The following is a 13,930-nucleotide window of genomic DNA, read 5'->3' as shown; positions in this document are numbered from 1 at the left end:
TATAGGTATCGATGAGCAACACGAGAACAAGGTGAGAGCAGTAGCCAGTGTTTCGACAAGTGGACTTGTCTTTTTCAAGGCGGCGTATGCTCTCCTTGGCACAGTATATATAGGTACAGTCCTTCTAAAGAGGAGAGAAGGTAAACTGGGTGGGCGAGGTAACTCCCGAGGGTGTGTTAGCCGCGAGAATGTAGAATTGAAAAGATAATGCGCTATCGAACGTCGGTAGAGGAATGGGAGGCTGTGCCGTGTGTCAGCCGGTTGACGTTGCATTGTAGGTTCTTTTCGTGGATCGGCATGGGCGACGGGAGGGGGGGGGGGTATATATGTGTTCCGCTGGAGGTCAGTGAACTATTGTCTGTTAGAAAGAGACAACTATTGTCTCTCAGAAAGAAACAATAGTTGACTGACCTCCAGCGGAGCACATATCCACTCCCCCCTTCCCCCCCTCCCGTCGTCCATGCCGCTTCCACGAGAAGAACCTACGATAACACGTTGACCGGATGGCACACTGCGCAGCCTCACATCCCTCTACCGACGTTCGATAGCGCATTATCTTTCTTTTCAATTCTACATTCTCGTCGCTAACACACCCTCGGGAGTTACCTCGCCCACCCAGTTTACCCTCTCTCCTCTTTAGAAGAACCGTACCATATATACTGTGCCAAGGAGAGCATACGTTGGCTTGAAAAAGTCACTTCCACTTGTCGAAACGTTGGCTCCTGCTCTCACCTTGTTTCTCGTGTTGGTCATCGTCTTGAATTTCCATCTCCCGCATTCCCCATGTTGTCTCTGTATAGATATCGAGAAATTGATCAAATTATTGTATGCCCTCACATACACGTGACTTTCAGCTGAGGCTGATTCATTTTCCAATTTCCAATCAAGGCACGAACAAACTTGAAATCACAAATAAATAAATAAATTAATAATAATAATAAGCAAAAAAGGGAAAACGGGATGAGCGCATCTTCCCGGCAACAGTCGAGCTCTGTGCGCTCTGTCGTAGATTATTCTTACCCAATTTCTGGAATAAATATTACGAAGGCGTACTATGTGTGTTGTTTGGAAAGCGCAGTTCGCTGTTGTTTTCAGGCACCACTGCCAACGAGAGACAGCTGCGAATCCCGCATTTTAACGCTCCTCCGAATGCTTAGCATATCGAAAACCAAAGTGGTTTCGGATAGGTTATTCGAAAGAGAGAAGAAAAAAAAGAAAGACAGGTGACATCTAGACGCAGGTACGCGTAGTGCGATTTAAGGAGTTGCTTCACTTTGCCTCAAGTCATGACATGTAGGTATATAAAATTCTCTTGTACAAGTATTTCTTGCTATTTTTGTTGTTAACAAAAACACATTTATTGAACAAATAACCACATTGACAATAACAGAAATGACAAACCCAATGTGTTTACAATGCAAGGAAATAGGGGAAACTAGGACCGCTTTGTTGGTTAACTTTCTTATAGGTCAATACCGAAAAGAGCGACGAGTCTGAAGCGACAATGCCAAGTGTCACGCGAAAGCATGGCACACTACGAAACAGCCGGGGCACACTGACAGCGACGTACACGGACTTTGGCAAGTCAGCGAGGGGCATCCGGCGATCTCCCTCAGAAGTAGGCTCACGGGGCAGACTTACTACGAAGATCACAGAAGAGTATAATAGCCCACCTGAAACGAAAATAAAAATTAAAAAGACAGCATGCACTGCAGATTCGCAGGAGTATAAACGCCGTATAGTCATTAAAAACAAAAGCAAAAGACGCACAATGAAAGAAAAAAGCGCCTTCATTCACGCGACGGATCTACGCATATACTAAGCAATTATGGAACGGATTTTGACCGATGCATCAACATGGGGCCCACAGCTAGCTTTAGCTTTAATGCTCGAAATTTTCGCGATGACGCAAACATTCTCATGAAACACCATGCGAGGTCAGTAGTTGAATTGAATCAAGTCACGGCGCAATGACAATACTTCTTTAGCAGCAGGTGCCTAAATGTGCTTGCGCCAAACGCTCGGCCTTAGCGCGCGCGGACTGGCTCTGCTGCGTTTGCAAGCTCGCCGAGCCGACCGAGCTCCATTCCGGACATTCCATCATTTTCTTCGGAGTATTAACGAACCATAACGAGAACACAATGGCGGCATAGGCCGATTCATACTCGCGATTCATTTTAGCAACATTGTACATAATCTTGAAGTTTGCTTTAGTAAACTACTGTGAAAGCAGCCGACCTTACGCTGTTGATCGAAATAAAAGTGGGGTTTTACGTGCCAACACCAAGATATGAGCATGAGGCACGCCGTAGTGTGGGACTGGGGATTAATTTAGATAAGCTGAGGTTTTCAACGTGCAACCAATCCATGGTACAGAGGCGTTTTTTTTTTTTTTTTTTGCATTTGGCCCCCACAGAAATGCGGCCGCCGCGGCTGGGATTCGATCCCGCGTCCTCGGGCTTAGAAGTGCCACAACAAAGCCACTATGCCACTACAGCGGGTGACGCTGGGCATCGAAAAGGGTCTGCTGGGCTAAGAAAACTACCTGTCGTCCTCTCGTGTTAACCACACCAGATGCGTGTAAATCACACAGCGTGCCCTGGGTGCGGTCATCACAAATGCTGGAACCATCGAACACGTCGCCTAAGCTTGGTTGTCCGTGTAAGATAGTCGAAAGTCTCAGTTATGGCGAAATCTTCATATGAAAAAGAATGGAGCGCCGCGACCACCACAATGCAGTGTCTCCCAAAGTTTATTGCTGGCTCCGGCTGATTAACAATTTGCAAAAATGGTATCGAGGCGCCTGCGCTCTCGAAGTATTTAGAATACGGATGATATGGTCATTGTTCTTCTGGCTTCCCTGTCAACCGCTTTGCATTTAACCCACTGTTGAACAATCAGTCAGCCGAACTGCGCTTTATAGGCACACAATGCACGGCTTAAAGACCGAACACTTAAGGCAGCTCGCGTGTGTAAGACTTTTGTTTTGTAGATTGTGAAGCAACGCCTTTCTTTCCGCATCAAACTGCGCAGTGCGGCCTGGAGTTCTACGACTGTTGATTACCTTCCTTCGAGACACGGTGTGGACCAGCGTCTGATGACACACCCTTGCTAACAACGTACATATGATGCTCAAGTGGAACAATTGCCAGCGTAACCAAAACGTCAATGTTTAACCGCTTTAACAGGCAACCAATAGCCCATGTTTTCGCACATGTGCAATGAGGTATTGAATAATATGCATTATTTATGTATATTTTGCCCTTTTAGCAACGGAGCACTATGAATCATTACTGTAAAATAAATCTATAGCAGGGAAATGTATATCTTTTCCCCTTCTCCTGCTATATTTTTCGTTGCCCTTTTCCTTACTTTCCTGCGGCACCGCAAAATTACATTGCTTCGTCTGTTGTTTCTACTGCTCTTCCTGCTTGGGCCTCTTCACAAATAAATGAATATGAAAACACTGAATTCTCCGCGCGATCAATCGTCGCAACACAGCCCTTACTGACGTCAGCGGTTGTAGCATAGTCCCGCGGAAGCTTCCTCGCTAAGTGGATATGCTCTTACGCGAACAAATCACCCATTCTTCTGTTCGCGCACTGGCGGTGCTAATGAGCCATTTTCATCGTAAATGGCGCCTCCTAAGATGTAGCGTGAAACAATGCCCTCATATATTTACTCGCAACCTTGCTGTAGGGAAAGGCACTCAAGAAAACACAGGGCGGCTCTGACTAGGCCAGTAAACGGCGCCGCGTACAACCCCCCGCCGCTTGAGCCGCGGCGAACACGTTTGTTTCCCACCACGAGTGCGCATAACGGGGGCTTTGTGTTCCACGGGCGGATAGGGAGCTCATCGCGTGGAGGGATTCTCACAAACGCGGCTTGTCACAAAAAAATAAGTAGGAAGGGGGTGGGGAGGGGGATAACGTAGCGTTTACTGAAAATAGTAGCGCGCATGTTCCGGTCATCCAGCGTGCTTTCCTGACATGTATGTTTCCATACACCAAAATATTGCCATCCCACACCGTGCTCACGTTTTCTACCTTCCTTAGCTTATCTCGTGCGAATATTTCAGGCTATATGTCTTATCAGAAAACCACTAAGTTCTGTGCTGCATCTTTTCTTAGCTGCAAAACCACATACATACGCATAGAAGTTGCGAGGCATTACTGGGTGTATTAATTAATTTATTTATTTATTTATTTATTTTTCGTGGCAGGCAACAATGTCACAACGTTTTTCGTCTGCCACCCCCCCCCCCCCCCCCCCCCCGTATGATTTACCGTGTGTTCTCACGAAATAATACCTTTGCTATTCTCGCTTCTTTCGCAACATGCAAGCTGGCCTTTAGCAATCCTCTTTTTCATACCCGCAGCGCTGGCTCGATTGTTATGGCGTTCTGCTGCTAAGCACGAGGTCAACGGCCTCAGTTCCCGACCGTGGCGGCCATATTTTGATGGGAGGGGTGTGCAAAAACATTTGTGTACTCAGATTCATGTGCACGTTAATGAACGCTGAGTGGTCGAAACTAATCCGGTGCCTCGCACTACATATACGGCATCTCTGATAGACCATGTGTTCCTTTGGAACGTTATAACTGTGCAGTAATTTCAATATATATTTAGAATCAGAAGCACTCTGATTATGTTAACACACAAAGTACACGTGAGGTACAAGTGAAGAGCCATGACATGCAGACACTAACAAACGCGGGATGCCCCAAAGCATGGGCATAGCTGCTTCCGACTTGTCCGCGCACAAGCAGAATCCATGCTCGTGAACTATACACCGAGACTCTCGACCTTCTATCATATAACACTGCAACGAAAGCTTCATGTTAGTCGCCGACTAACCGTCGGTCACTCTTGTCGGCACGAAGCAAATGCAGTCATTTATTGACTGATCGATTTTAACGTCCCAAAGCAGCACAGTGCCCATGATGGATGGGCCGTACTTAGTATAGGTGAAAGGCTCCAGATCAAATTTTCCTTAACATGTGCTGAAATCTTGGTACACAATCTTTTTTTTTTTTTTTTGCGTTGCGGGGCTCCCCGGAATGCACCCGCGGATGTCGAGAACAGAACTGGCGGCCTCTTACTTAGTAGGAGAGCCCCACAGCCACGCAGTCACGGCTGTAGGTAATCATACATGGCATGGATTGACACGATTGTCTTTTCTGCGTATGTTAGCCATTTACATGTGTTTTATCTCTTCACTCGCCTAAGACATCATGACCCCGAGTGGCGCTAAGACAACGTGAGGAAGTTCAAACACCTGCCTGGAGCAGCAGCCTAGCCGTGGAATCCGTGGCCTCCGTAGCCGTACCCGCCATAGGCGGGGACATGCTTGCCGTTGGCCGAGTGGTAGGGCGCTGCCGCCGGGTAGCTCGTCTTGGTGCCCGGTTCGTTGGTCTTGACGATCGCGCGGAAGCCCCCCTTGTCTGCGACGTACTCGACTCGCCGCGAGCGCCCGTCCACGTCGGCCAGATAGTAGGCCCCCTTGACGCCCCCGTATGCGGAGCCGGACTCATGGCGTCCATTTGCGGCTCCATAGCCGTTCACGATGTTGTAGCCGAAGTTGTAGTTGCCGTAGTCCTGCGAAGAGGCGCGCAAGAAACGCGTTCACAGTTCCTCTCGCATAAACGACACCATGCTGGTGTATGTTTCTATGTATGTAGTGTATGTACGGTTCTTTATTTTATTACTGATACACTAAAGAAGCAATTTAGGGTGTTGGCTTCTCCCATGGGTAACAGCTCTACCATTAGGGCTTTAAACATTTTTGTAACACCCGACCACGGGAGCTCTAACTTGACCGACGTCTAACTTGATGTGCCACGAGAAAAAGCGTGGTTGAAAACTGTGTGGTAATTCCGACAGCCTTGGGCACACAGAAATATCTGACAAAAGAATTTGACAGCCATATCGTTGAACGTTTATTCATTGCACTTTTTACGTCACCTCTTTCACCAATCATCCTTTTTACTTGCCAGAAAATGTCGGCAAACAAGATACTTTCGTTGGTTCCTATCAACAATCCGTTGTTACCCCCTTAAACGTGAAGGCGTTAGCCATGGGGCTACGAAACGCGCTTTATACACTCGTAAAGGTGTTAAAATGTTTAGTGGGATAGAGTATGTGCTTACCACATGTTCCAATTTAATTCACAATGTATTCGCATATTTCATACATTCAGGAACCAGGGATAAAAAATCTTTAATATCGACAGCATGACGGGTCCCTGTACGTTCACAGATAACAGCTACCATAATTGTTTATTAATACAACAAATTAATGTTGTGGAGGAGCCGGCAACGTACTGTAATTGTTACCTATATTTCCCGTCCGCCATAAATAAATAAATTGCTAAATAAATAAATTGCTAACAGTGCGACAGTAGTTACTGACGCAGTTAAACACCTTACGAAGCATAAAAGCGTCAGTTCTAACAAAACAGGTTAAAAAATCAGTGACGAATACAAATACAAATGCTAACAAAATTGGCGAAGAAACAACCATAATGCAATACGCATACGTCCACATGGAAGGAATATGCATACTCGAATATGTAGTAAAGAGGTACCGTACACTGCTATTCTCTTATTTATATATTGTTCTCTCGGTAAGTGCTTTTCTTTTTTGTACAATTTCGCGATAGCGGGCTCTTCTGTTGTCAAACTTCCCTTACAGTCGCAATTAACGAGTGACGCCAAAGGTCAATATAAATTCGCTGCGGTGCATGATAACATCGCGTCTCAAGTATAGTAACTGCATTGCAAATGGATTTTAAGATCAGTTTTCCTTATTATTAAAACATTCATAGCGGTATAAATTAATTCATTCAGAAGTCTTACCCGATTTCACGCTGCTTTATCCGTGACCTGCTCGACAGAAAGGTACCAGCCAGAGGCGCTTTTCTCGGCCGTTCACTTTCGGCGCTACAATCACTTTCGCGAGATTTCGCGTGACTCGCGCCTGATGCGTCGGTCTCTCCGGATGACACCATTCGTGGCACCGTGCTCAGAGAGCGTGCTTGGCACTGTTCCAGAAATGCTGCCGACCGTATAGTAACCGACGCGCCCGGTGCTAGTCACGCAATATCTCGCGAAAGCGCTGGTAGAGCCGAAAGTGAACGACCGAGAATGTGGCCCCAAGTCGCATTGTTTGAAAACATGTTACACTCTTTCTGGAGCTCTCTCTGAGTTGCGCAATGACATAAGTGACATGTTACTATACTTTAATCTTATTTTGTAGTAGAGTAATAACATGTACATATACAATAGTTCAAAGGCAAGAATCCTGCATGTAAAGAACAGATTATGTGACGGTTCTTCCCGGGAAACATTTGCAGCCTGATGGAGAGCCATGTACCGTAATCTGTAATTCCAAACTACCTTTATATACGTATACTTGCGGCGTCATGCACCATAAAACAAACAAGAGTTTACCTGAGCAGACAAAAAGCATGTACAGTGCACTAAACGCTTCCAGGTAGTATAATATTGGCAGATACACAGCTCCCAGACCATTTTCTCCACATTAAGAGGAACATGTTTGATTTGTGCAGTTCAGAATCACTGCTCAAAGAATTCTATGAACATTTGTGTCTGCTTCAATAAGGCTAATCCTGTGTATGTTCCCTTTCTGAGAGCACATTGAGAAGGTGATATGCAAATAATTTTTTCAGACCCATCAGAAAATATAGGCAGCACTGAAATCGGTAAGTAGTTAGACAACTTGCTTTCTTACCAGATTTTTACACAACAGCCACTTATGCGCGTTGCACACCATAAATGTGCCGGAACATGTGTGACTACAGATAGAATGCTTGCGAAAACAGCTTATTTTGTTGTTTTGGAAGTCCATCGATGTCTCCCACTTTATTATTGTTTATTTCCATAAACACCGAACAAATCTCACAAATGGACGGGTTGAAGAACTCACTGTCTTTGTTTCATTCAGGCAAGTATAATACAATTGATTGGTTGTGCATGCTTGCTTCAAGGTTGGCGAAACACTAGTTAAAAGCGTCTAATAACGATCTACCTGTAATATTTGTATCATCCAGCAAAATTTAGACACGTGTAATGCACCATTTATTGTTATTTACAACATAGTCCAACGTACATCATAGCGTAACCTTGTCTAAAACGTTGGTACCGAAAAAGAGATGCTTCGTATGTGCGGGAGCATATGAGCCATATGGAAGCATGAGCTCATTTTCAGAATATGGTTTTCAAAGTCCTCTTTTGTTTAAGTTGGTTGAGCTATATCATGCAAACATTCTCCTTCGAGTCTATTAATTTCTTATCACCTGTCCACCCTGCATGTGTCATTGCGAGCGACCGATACCGGAAATAGCGAAGAATCATGTCCGCCATAGACGAAGGACAAAAATAGAAGGGAAAATGAAACGAATCTGTACACTCTACGACTACATGTATGTGCTTGAAAAGACAAGATAGTTTCACCCTTATACCCCCAAGCACACAAGGACTTGACTCCGCCCTCTGCGGCTTTCATTTGTGACAGCCCTGTTTAGTCACCAGCTGGTGCTGACACCAGTGGTGAGACCGGATGCATTACAGGCATAGGTAGCGGTACAAAGTGGATAGAATCTTGAGGAAGAGAAAAAAGATTAAATAGATGTACACAAAAATGCTCAAATGAAAGGCATGTGTAGCATACCTGAGTAACTCGAGCAGGCAAAGTGACTATTTGTCACCACCCCATTTCAAAGGGGATGCCAATATCAGTTTCTCATCGCGTGATACATGGGGACCGTGCTAGGAACAGAAATGGGGCAAGCGGCGAGTCAGGTTTTAGCGTACATTCAATGGCACGTGTAGAATTCTGGCTACACGAGAAACTTCAAAATTGAGCACTCACATCCTGCTTTCGGTGGGTGACACTGTGTCCTCCATGGCCGCCGTAGCCGCCAGCGTACGCCAGGGAGACAAGTCCGATAAGAATGCAAAGCTGCACGAAGAAATATTCTAAGTACAAGGGTGAAGAAAGAGAAGTAAAGTCTTTATTTCAAGTATGACATGACATAACATGACATGGAAGAGGTGACTTGTTGATCTCGAACTTTTGCTCAGCTTCCTGTAGAGAGGCGCTCATGCCCTCCACAGTGCGTATGTTTCTGTGTTGGGGCAACAGTTACTTCCGTCGATCGCATTTACTTCCCAAGACAGGACCTAATACGACATAAATGGGGACTCATACAAGAGCTTGCGAATATTTTACTGGCGATATTCAGTTAACAAAGCACTTCATATTCTTAAGCACACGCGGAAACTTGGGTAAAGCGGAGAAATTTGGCTGGAAAGGCGCTGTCGTGCACGTTGTGCCCTTTGTACGCCAAATCAACAGCCCTAATCTCGTCAAGCATCTTCACTTTCTCCAGGTTTCCGTTTGCACTGAACGCTACAAATGAGTTACAGCTTGTTAACTTAAACATCCTCTAATACATCGCAAGTGTATTCAGTCCCTCGGTTGGTCATTAATTTCGACTAAACAATAAAAGAAATGCCTCGACGGGGAGTCGAACTCATGACATAATTACGGCAATTTAAAATTAGAGGCTGTACGTGTCGATCATCAAGCTAACGTGCAACTCCTGCGTTTCGGTGTTTGTATCTGTTTGTAGCATGGCGCTAAGCAGACTCGGAGAGGGGTATAGTCTGTGCGTGCATTTAGGAATAGGACGCAATGTGCTGACGTAGCATATCTCGTCGGCAACGTAGCAGTCATTATAAACATTCTTCTTGCGAGAAGTAGAAAAGCATAAAGCAACAACGACGGGACAAGCTCGGACACATTTCGAGTCATCGTTGCGGTCGGGCAAAGCTGCCAGCGGCGTTCAGATAGCATAGCTTAGCTCAATGAAGGTAGGCTACCCGCGACAGTAAATCTTATTCAGCTTTGTCAAGAACGGGAGAATCACTTGAAAAGGGTTGAATCACTGATAATGTCCCTGAAATACAGTTTCAGTTTCATATATTATTCGAGCTCGTTCAAAGTAATCTCTAAGCTCACCATAATTGATCAAAGTTGTGTTTCCGGGTTGCACGTGACCCTTTCACAACAGTTCACCTCGTAAGACATCTTCTTTAGTGTCTATTCCTCAGAAAAATGTTCCAGTGAAGGAAGGAAAGAAGGCACAGCCTTCGTCCGCCTTATCTACAGAGGGTGAGAGTTGTGCCCTGACGATCGAACAAAACTTATCCTACAGGGCCTGTTGGGTTCCAAGCATGGTGCTGGCGTATTACATGGTTTTTATACCACCGTGGTTACCTTTGATCTTAGGAGGAAATACTTTTGGGCTAGTTGGTGGGACACTGGAAGCAGGGGACCTTAATCGGCGCGCACACAGAAGGAAACGCAGGCGCTTAGTGACGCGAGTGCCAGCTGTCAGCGCTCCGTCTGTCTTCACTGAGTAAACAAGAATGGACGTATCTGGGCTCGTTAAGACTGCATGTGTAGCGATTTTGCATTCCTTCGTTTCCGCGGCTTGTTTGTCTTGATGAGCTCATGTACAAGTGCGTCTTGAAACGAAATTTCAGGTAAAAGTGGGGCATTGTTCTTGTCTCATTTTCTATGTCCGCGACGCTAAAGCGCTATGTTTCTAGTCTTCAACACAGCTTAGATACAACTTCATTCGCCCAGTAGCAGACCACTCGAGTGCTTTATTGGTTCAGAAGACAATGGCTATGCGTATGTCCCTCGACTCTTGTTAACATGCGCAGACAAGAAACACAGGAAATGTCAACCAGGTTGAAAACGGAGTAGAGAGAGAAAGAGATAGAGAGAGGAATACAGGAAGGTAGGGATGTTAACCAGTCAATAGTCTGGTTGGCTACCCTACGCTGGGGGATGGGAGAAGCGGAAGAGAGAGAAGGGAGAGAAAAGGTGTAGATACTTGTACGGACAGCACTTGAGTTAAAGCCGCTCGCGCAAACCAGAAGTTCTGAGAAAACACAAGAGCGCCTTCACTGCCTTCTGAGCCGATGATCGGTCAGGCGCTGCACTAAGTGGAGAAAGTGCCTCGCCAACGCAGGAGAACCATAGCATTTGCATCAGTGTGGTAGCTGTAACACATCGAAGCAAGCTTATTTCGACCTGCGAACCGCGCCTGCGAGGAAACAGGCGCCTACAAAGCAATCGACAGAAATCTGCGGCCCGTAGAAACGTGATCGTACGTTGTCGCAAAATTTCAAAAGCATTATTATTTGTTGTTGATAATAGTAGGGCTCTTTCCTTCTGTATCAACACACCAGAATACCACTACATTACAGCCACGGCAATGGCTCGCTCGGGTCGGTTTATAAGTACTCTAAAAACAACGCAAAGTGTAAGAATTACGGACATATAATTCATGGGAGTTTCGCGGCCCGGTACCTGCACCTTGGTTATTATAGACACCATATTGGAAGGCTCGGTTAATTTTGACCACCTCGAGTTTCTTAATTTTTAAGTACATGGTCGTTTTTTGCACTCTGCCTGCCTCGTCACGCGTACGTCGCGGCCGGGGATGAAGCCCGCGACTTCGTGCTCAGAAAGAGAACGACATGCCCAATAAGTCGCAGCGGTTCTTACGGGCAGCAAAAGAGAGCCCAAGAGGGCTCGTGTGGCACCTTCCTGTACGGCCATTAGGTTTCAACGTCGCTTTGCCTTACCTACAAGTATAATCAGTGGCGTTGTAGGATGCGAGCGCAGATTAAGACGCGCGAACATGTCTCTTTTGCTCATGTGTGCGCCTGTACCTCTTTGCAACGTCACCCGAAGCATGTTTGCTGATAGCTCGTGCACTGCGTTTGATAGCATTCGTTTGCCAATGTTAAAGTCAGCTTCCATATATCTGCATATTTTGTGCGAAAGTTCAATTTGTTATGTCAATATAATTATCATATCCTGTCGTTTTACACCTATGGATTTGGTTTATTTAAATAAACAAAATAACATTACATTTAAGGTTACGAGCACCGACAACTTGAAGTTTGCGAGCACGAAAGTTTCCTAGAATTGTCTTCTTGCCGTGTTTTATTACGTTCGTTAAGTGTGCACTCTTATCCACGAATAAAAATTAAGTAACCGGACATACTGGGCTTCACATATGCTTCCCCTGTTGAGCTCTGCACAGGTAAGGTTTTATTTCGAGCAATGACTCGCAGCTACATTATGAATAAGGAATTTCAAACTTGTGTTGCCTTAAACAGGACTCAATAAACACATTCCGAGCCAGAACAGGTCCAGACACAATATGTGCACCAAATTGCACATATTGTACAACCACTGTCAATGCAAATTGTACCATATTGATAGCCTAAAATTCGTTTTTACCGCTATAACGGCCCTTTGAACTTCTCAAGCCACGAGGTTGCGTTAACATGAGATTAAAACGTTGACTGTCCCAGTTATGTAGAGTGGCTGAACCCTCTAGTGGCTACTGTCTGACCAGTGCCACTAACTTAGTGCTGATCTACTAATCATGTTCCCGTGAGGCATCAGCAGTAAGGTCTGAGCCTCCTTGACAAGAATGCAGATCGTCAATCGCCTGCCTAACCCTCAGGGCACGGTTCAACACGCTGTAGTGGTAACGCCGCGAACTGGCATCAGGAAGACGTTTATGTGAAGCAGTCAACGAGTAAACGATGTCACTGACGCTCTCCTGTCGAAAGGGTCAGTGACATTGACTTCTAGTCATCGAGAGCAGACGTGGCAGGTCACGAGCGCCACAAGCAACATACCACAACGCACCTTCACAGCCCAGTGTCATGCAGCTTACAAAGATCTGCGTGCCACGGCGCTACTCAATCGTCCTTGCATATATGTCCGGCAAATAATTAGCCACGTTGAGCTCACCTTTGCAATCATTGTACTGAATTAAAGACGCAAGAAGCTCCGACGCAAACGCTCAAGCACACCACACCACTGGGGCAGCACGTGGAACCAACCTTCCGGTGTGTTGCGTGCCCTCGCTGGGCCGGCTTATATATATCGAACCGCATGGCTGCTCTGGGGCACCCACTTTCGTCCCCTTACCCGAGGTGGCTAATCGAACCTAAAGCAGCGTCCCCTTTCCCATAACCTCAGCGTCATTCTCTCTTTTGCTCTGCCACTGCAATTTCGGGCAGTTTCCTCTTTTGCTTATGTCTCTTTTTCCTCACGCCGAATGCACTCCGTGCAGGTCGCCGACAATGTGAAGTGCCGTTGTCCCGCCACTGACCGTTCGGTCGCGAACACTGGTGATTTTGCTGCTTTGTGCGCGACACAGCCTGTTTCGTTTACAGCGCTGTCTTTCTCAAGAGAATCTTGATCCGCTTTCTTCGGCCGGCTAAGGTGAAGGGAACAAGGCGGTCCTACATTACTGGATATCCAATAACAGTAGTTACAGAAAGAGGCAGCGTTGGTCGTCATACACGAGACACATAGGTAGTTCCACATGCCGCGATGCTTTTGTCGGATGTATTTCATGCGGCCATGCAGTAGGTCGCCAGTCATTGTTTCACAGCGTCAGTTGCACAACGCTTCTCGGGAAACAAATTTTCATTCCTGACCTTCGTAGTGCCGCTGTATCAAGGGTTAGTCCACAGTGGAAAGCATCTTAGCGCAGGCGGACAAGGACAAGAACAAGACGTTGACATCACAGTGCGCTATGTGCCTGTTTTTGTTGTTGTTGTTTATTAAAAGATGACACCATGGGAAAATAAGCTACACCAGAGCCCGATATCCCAATCATCAAAAATAAACTCCAGTGACTGAAGAATGTAGGAAAAAACAATACAACCGAAAGATAAAAAAGTCATGATAGCATAGGAGCAGAGAGCATCACCTAACTCAGGCGTAGCTTGCTATACAATATAGAGGGCGCTGTATCAGCGACGTTCGGACACTCAGGTACCGCGTGCATTGCCAGAAAAGTC

The 13,930-nt window shown here is 45.9% G+C and overlaps 1 protein-coding gene across 1 annotated transcript; it reads right to left on the bottom strand.

The window, feature by feature from the left end:
- Positions 1-1,329: 1,329 nt before the first annotated feature.
- LOC126547014 (adult-specific rigid cuticular protein 15.7-like) lies at positions 1,330-12,961 on the bottom strand. The gene is made up of 4 exons (XM_050194826.3): positions 12,870-12,961; positions 8,892-8,981; positions 5,282-5,597; positions 1,330-1,673 (listed from the first exon to the last, which is right to left on the bottom strand). The coding sequence occupies exons 1-3, from the start codon at positions 12,879-12,881 to the stop codon at positions 5,295-5,297; spliced, it is 405 nt and encodes a 134-aa protein (XP_050050783.1). The 5' UTR covers positions 12,882-12,961; the 3' UTR covers positions 1,330-1,673; positions 5,282-5,294.
- Between the last annotated feature and the right edge of the window lie 969 nt (positions 12,962-13,930).

This window comes from Dermacentor andersoni, chromosome 1, assembly GCF_023375885.2.
Source record: "Dermacentor andersoni chromosome 1, qqDerAnde1_hic_scaffold, whole genome shotgun sequence".
Classification (NCBI taxonomy): domain Eukaryota; kingdom Metazoa; phylum Arthropoda; class Arachnida; order Ixodida; family Ixodidae; genus Dermacentor; species Dermacentor andersoni.
Note: the sequence above shows the minus strand (reverse complement) of the source record. Positions and strands in the feature narration are given on the sequence as shown.

Bases quoted from the DNA above. Each gene is read 5' to 3' on its own strand.
- LOC126547014 (XM_050194826.3), bottom strand. The intron at 5,598-8,891 runs GTGAGTGCTCAA...GCCTCTTCGCAG, and splicing joins TCACCCACCGAAAGCAGGAT to GACTACGGCAACTACAACTT.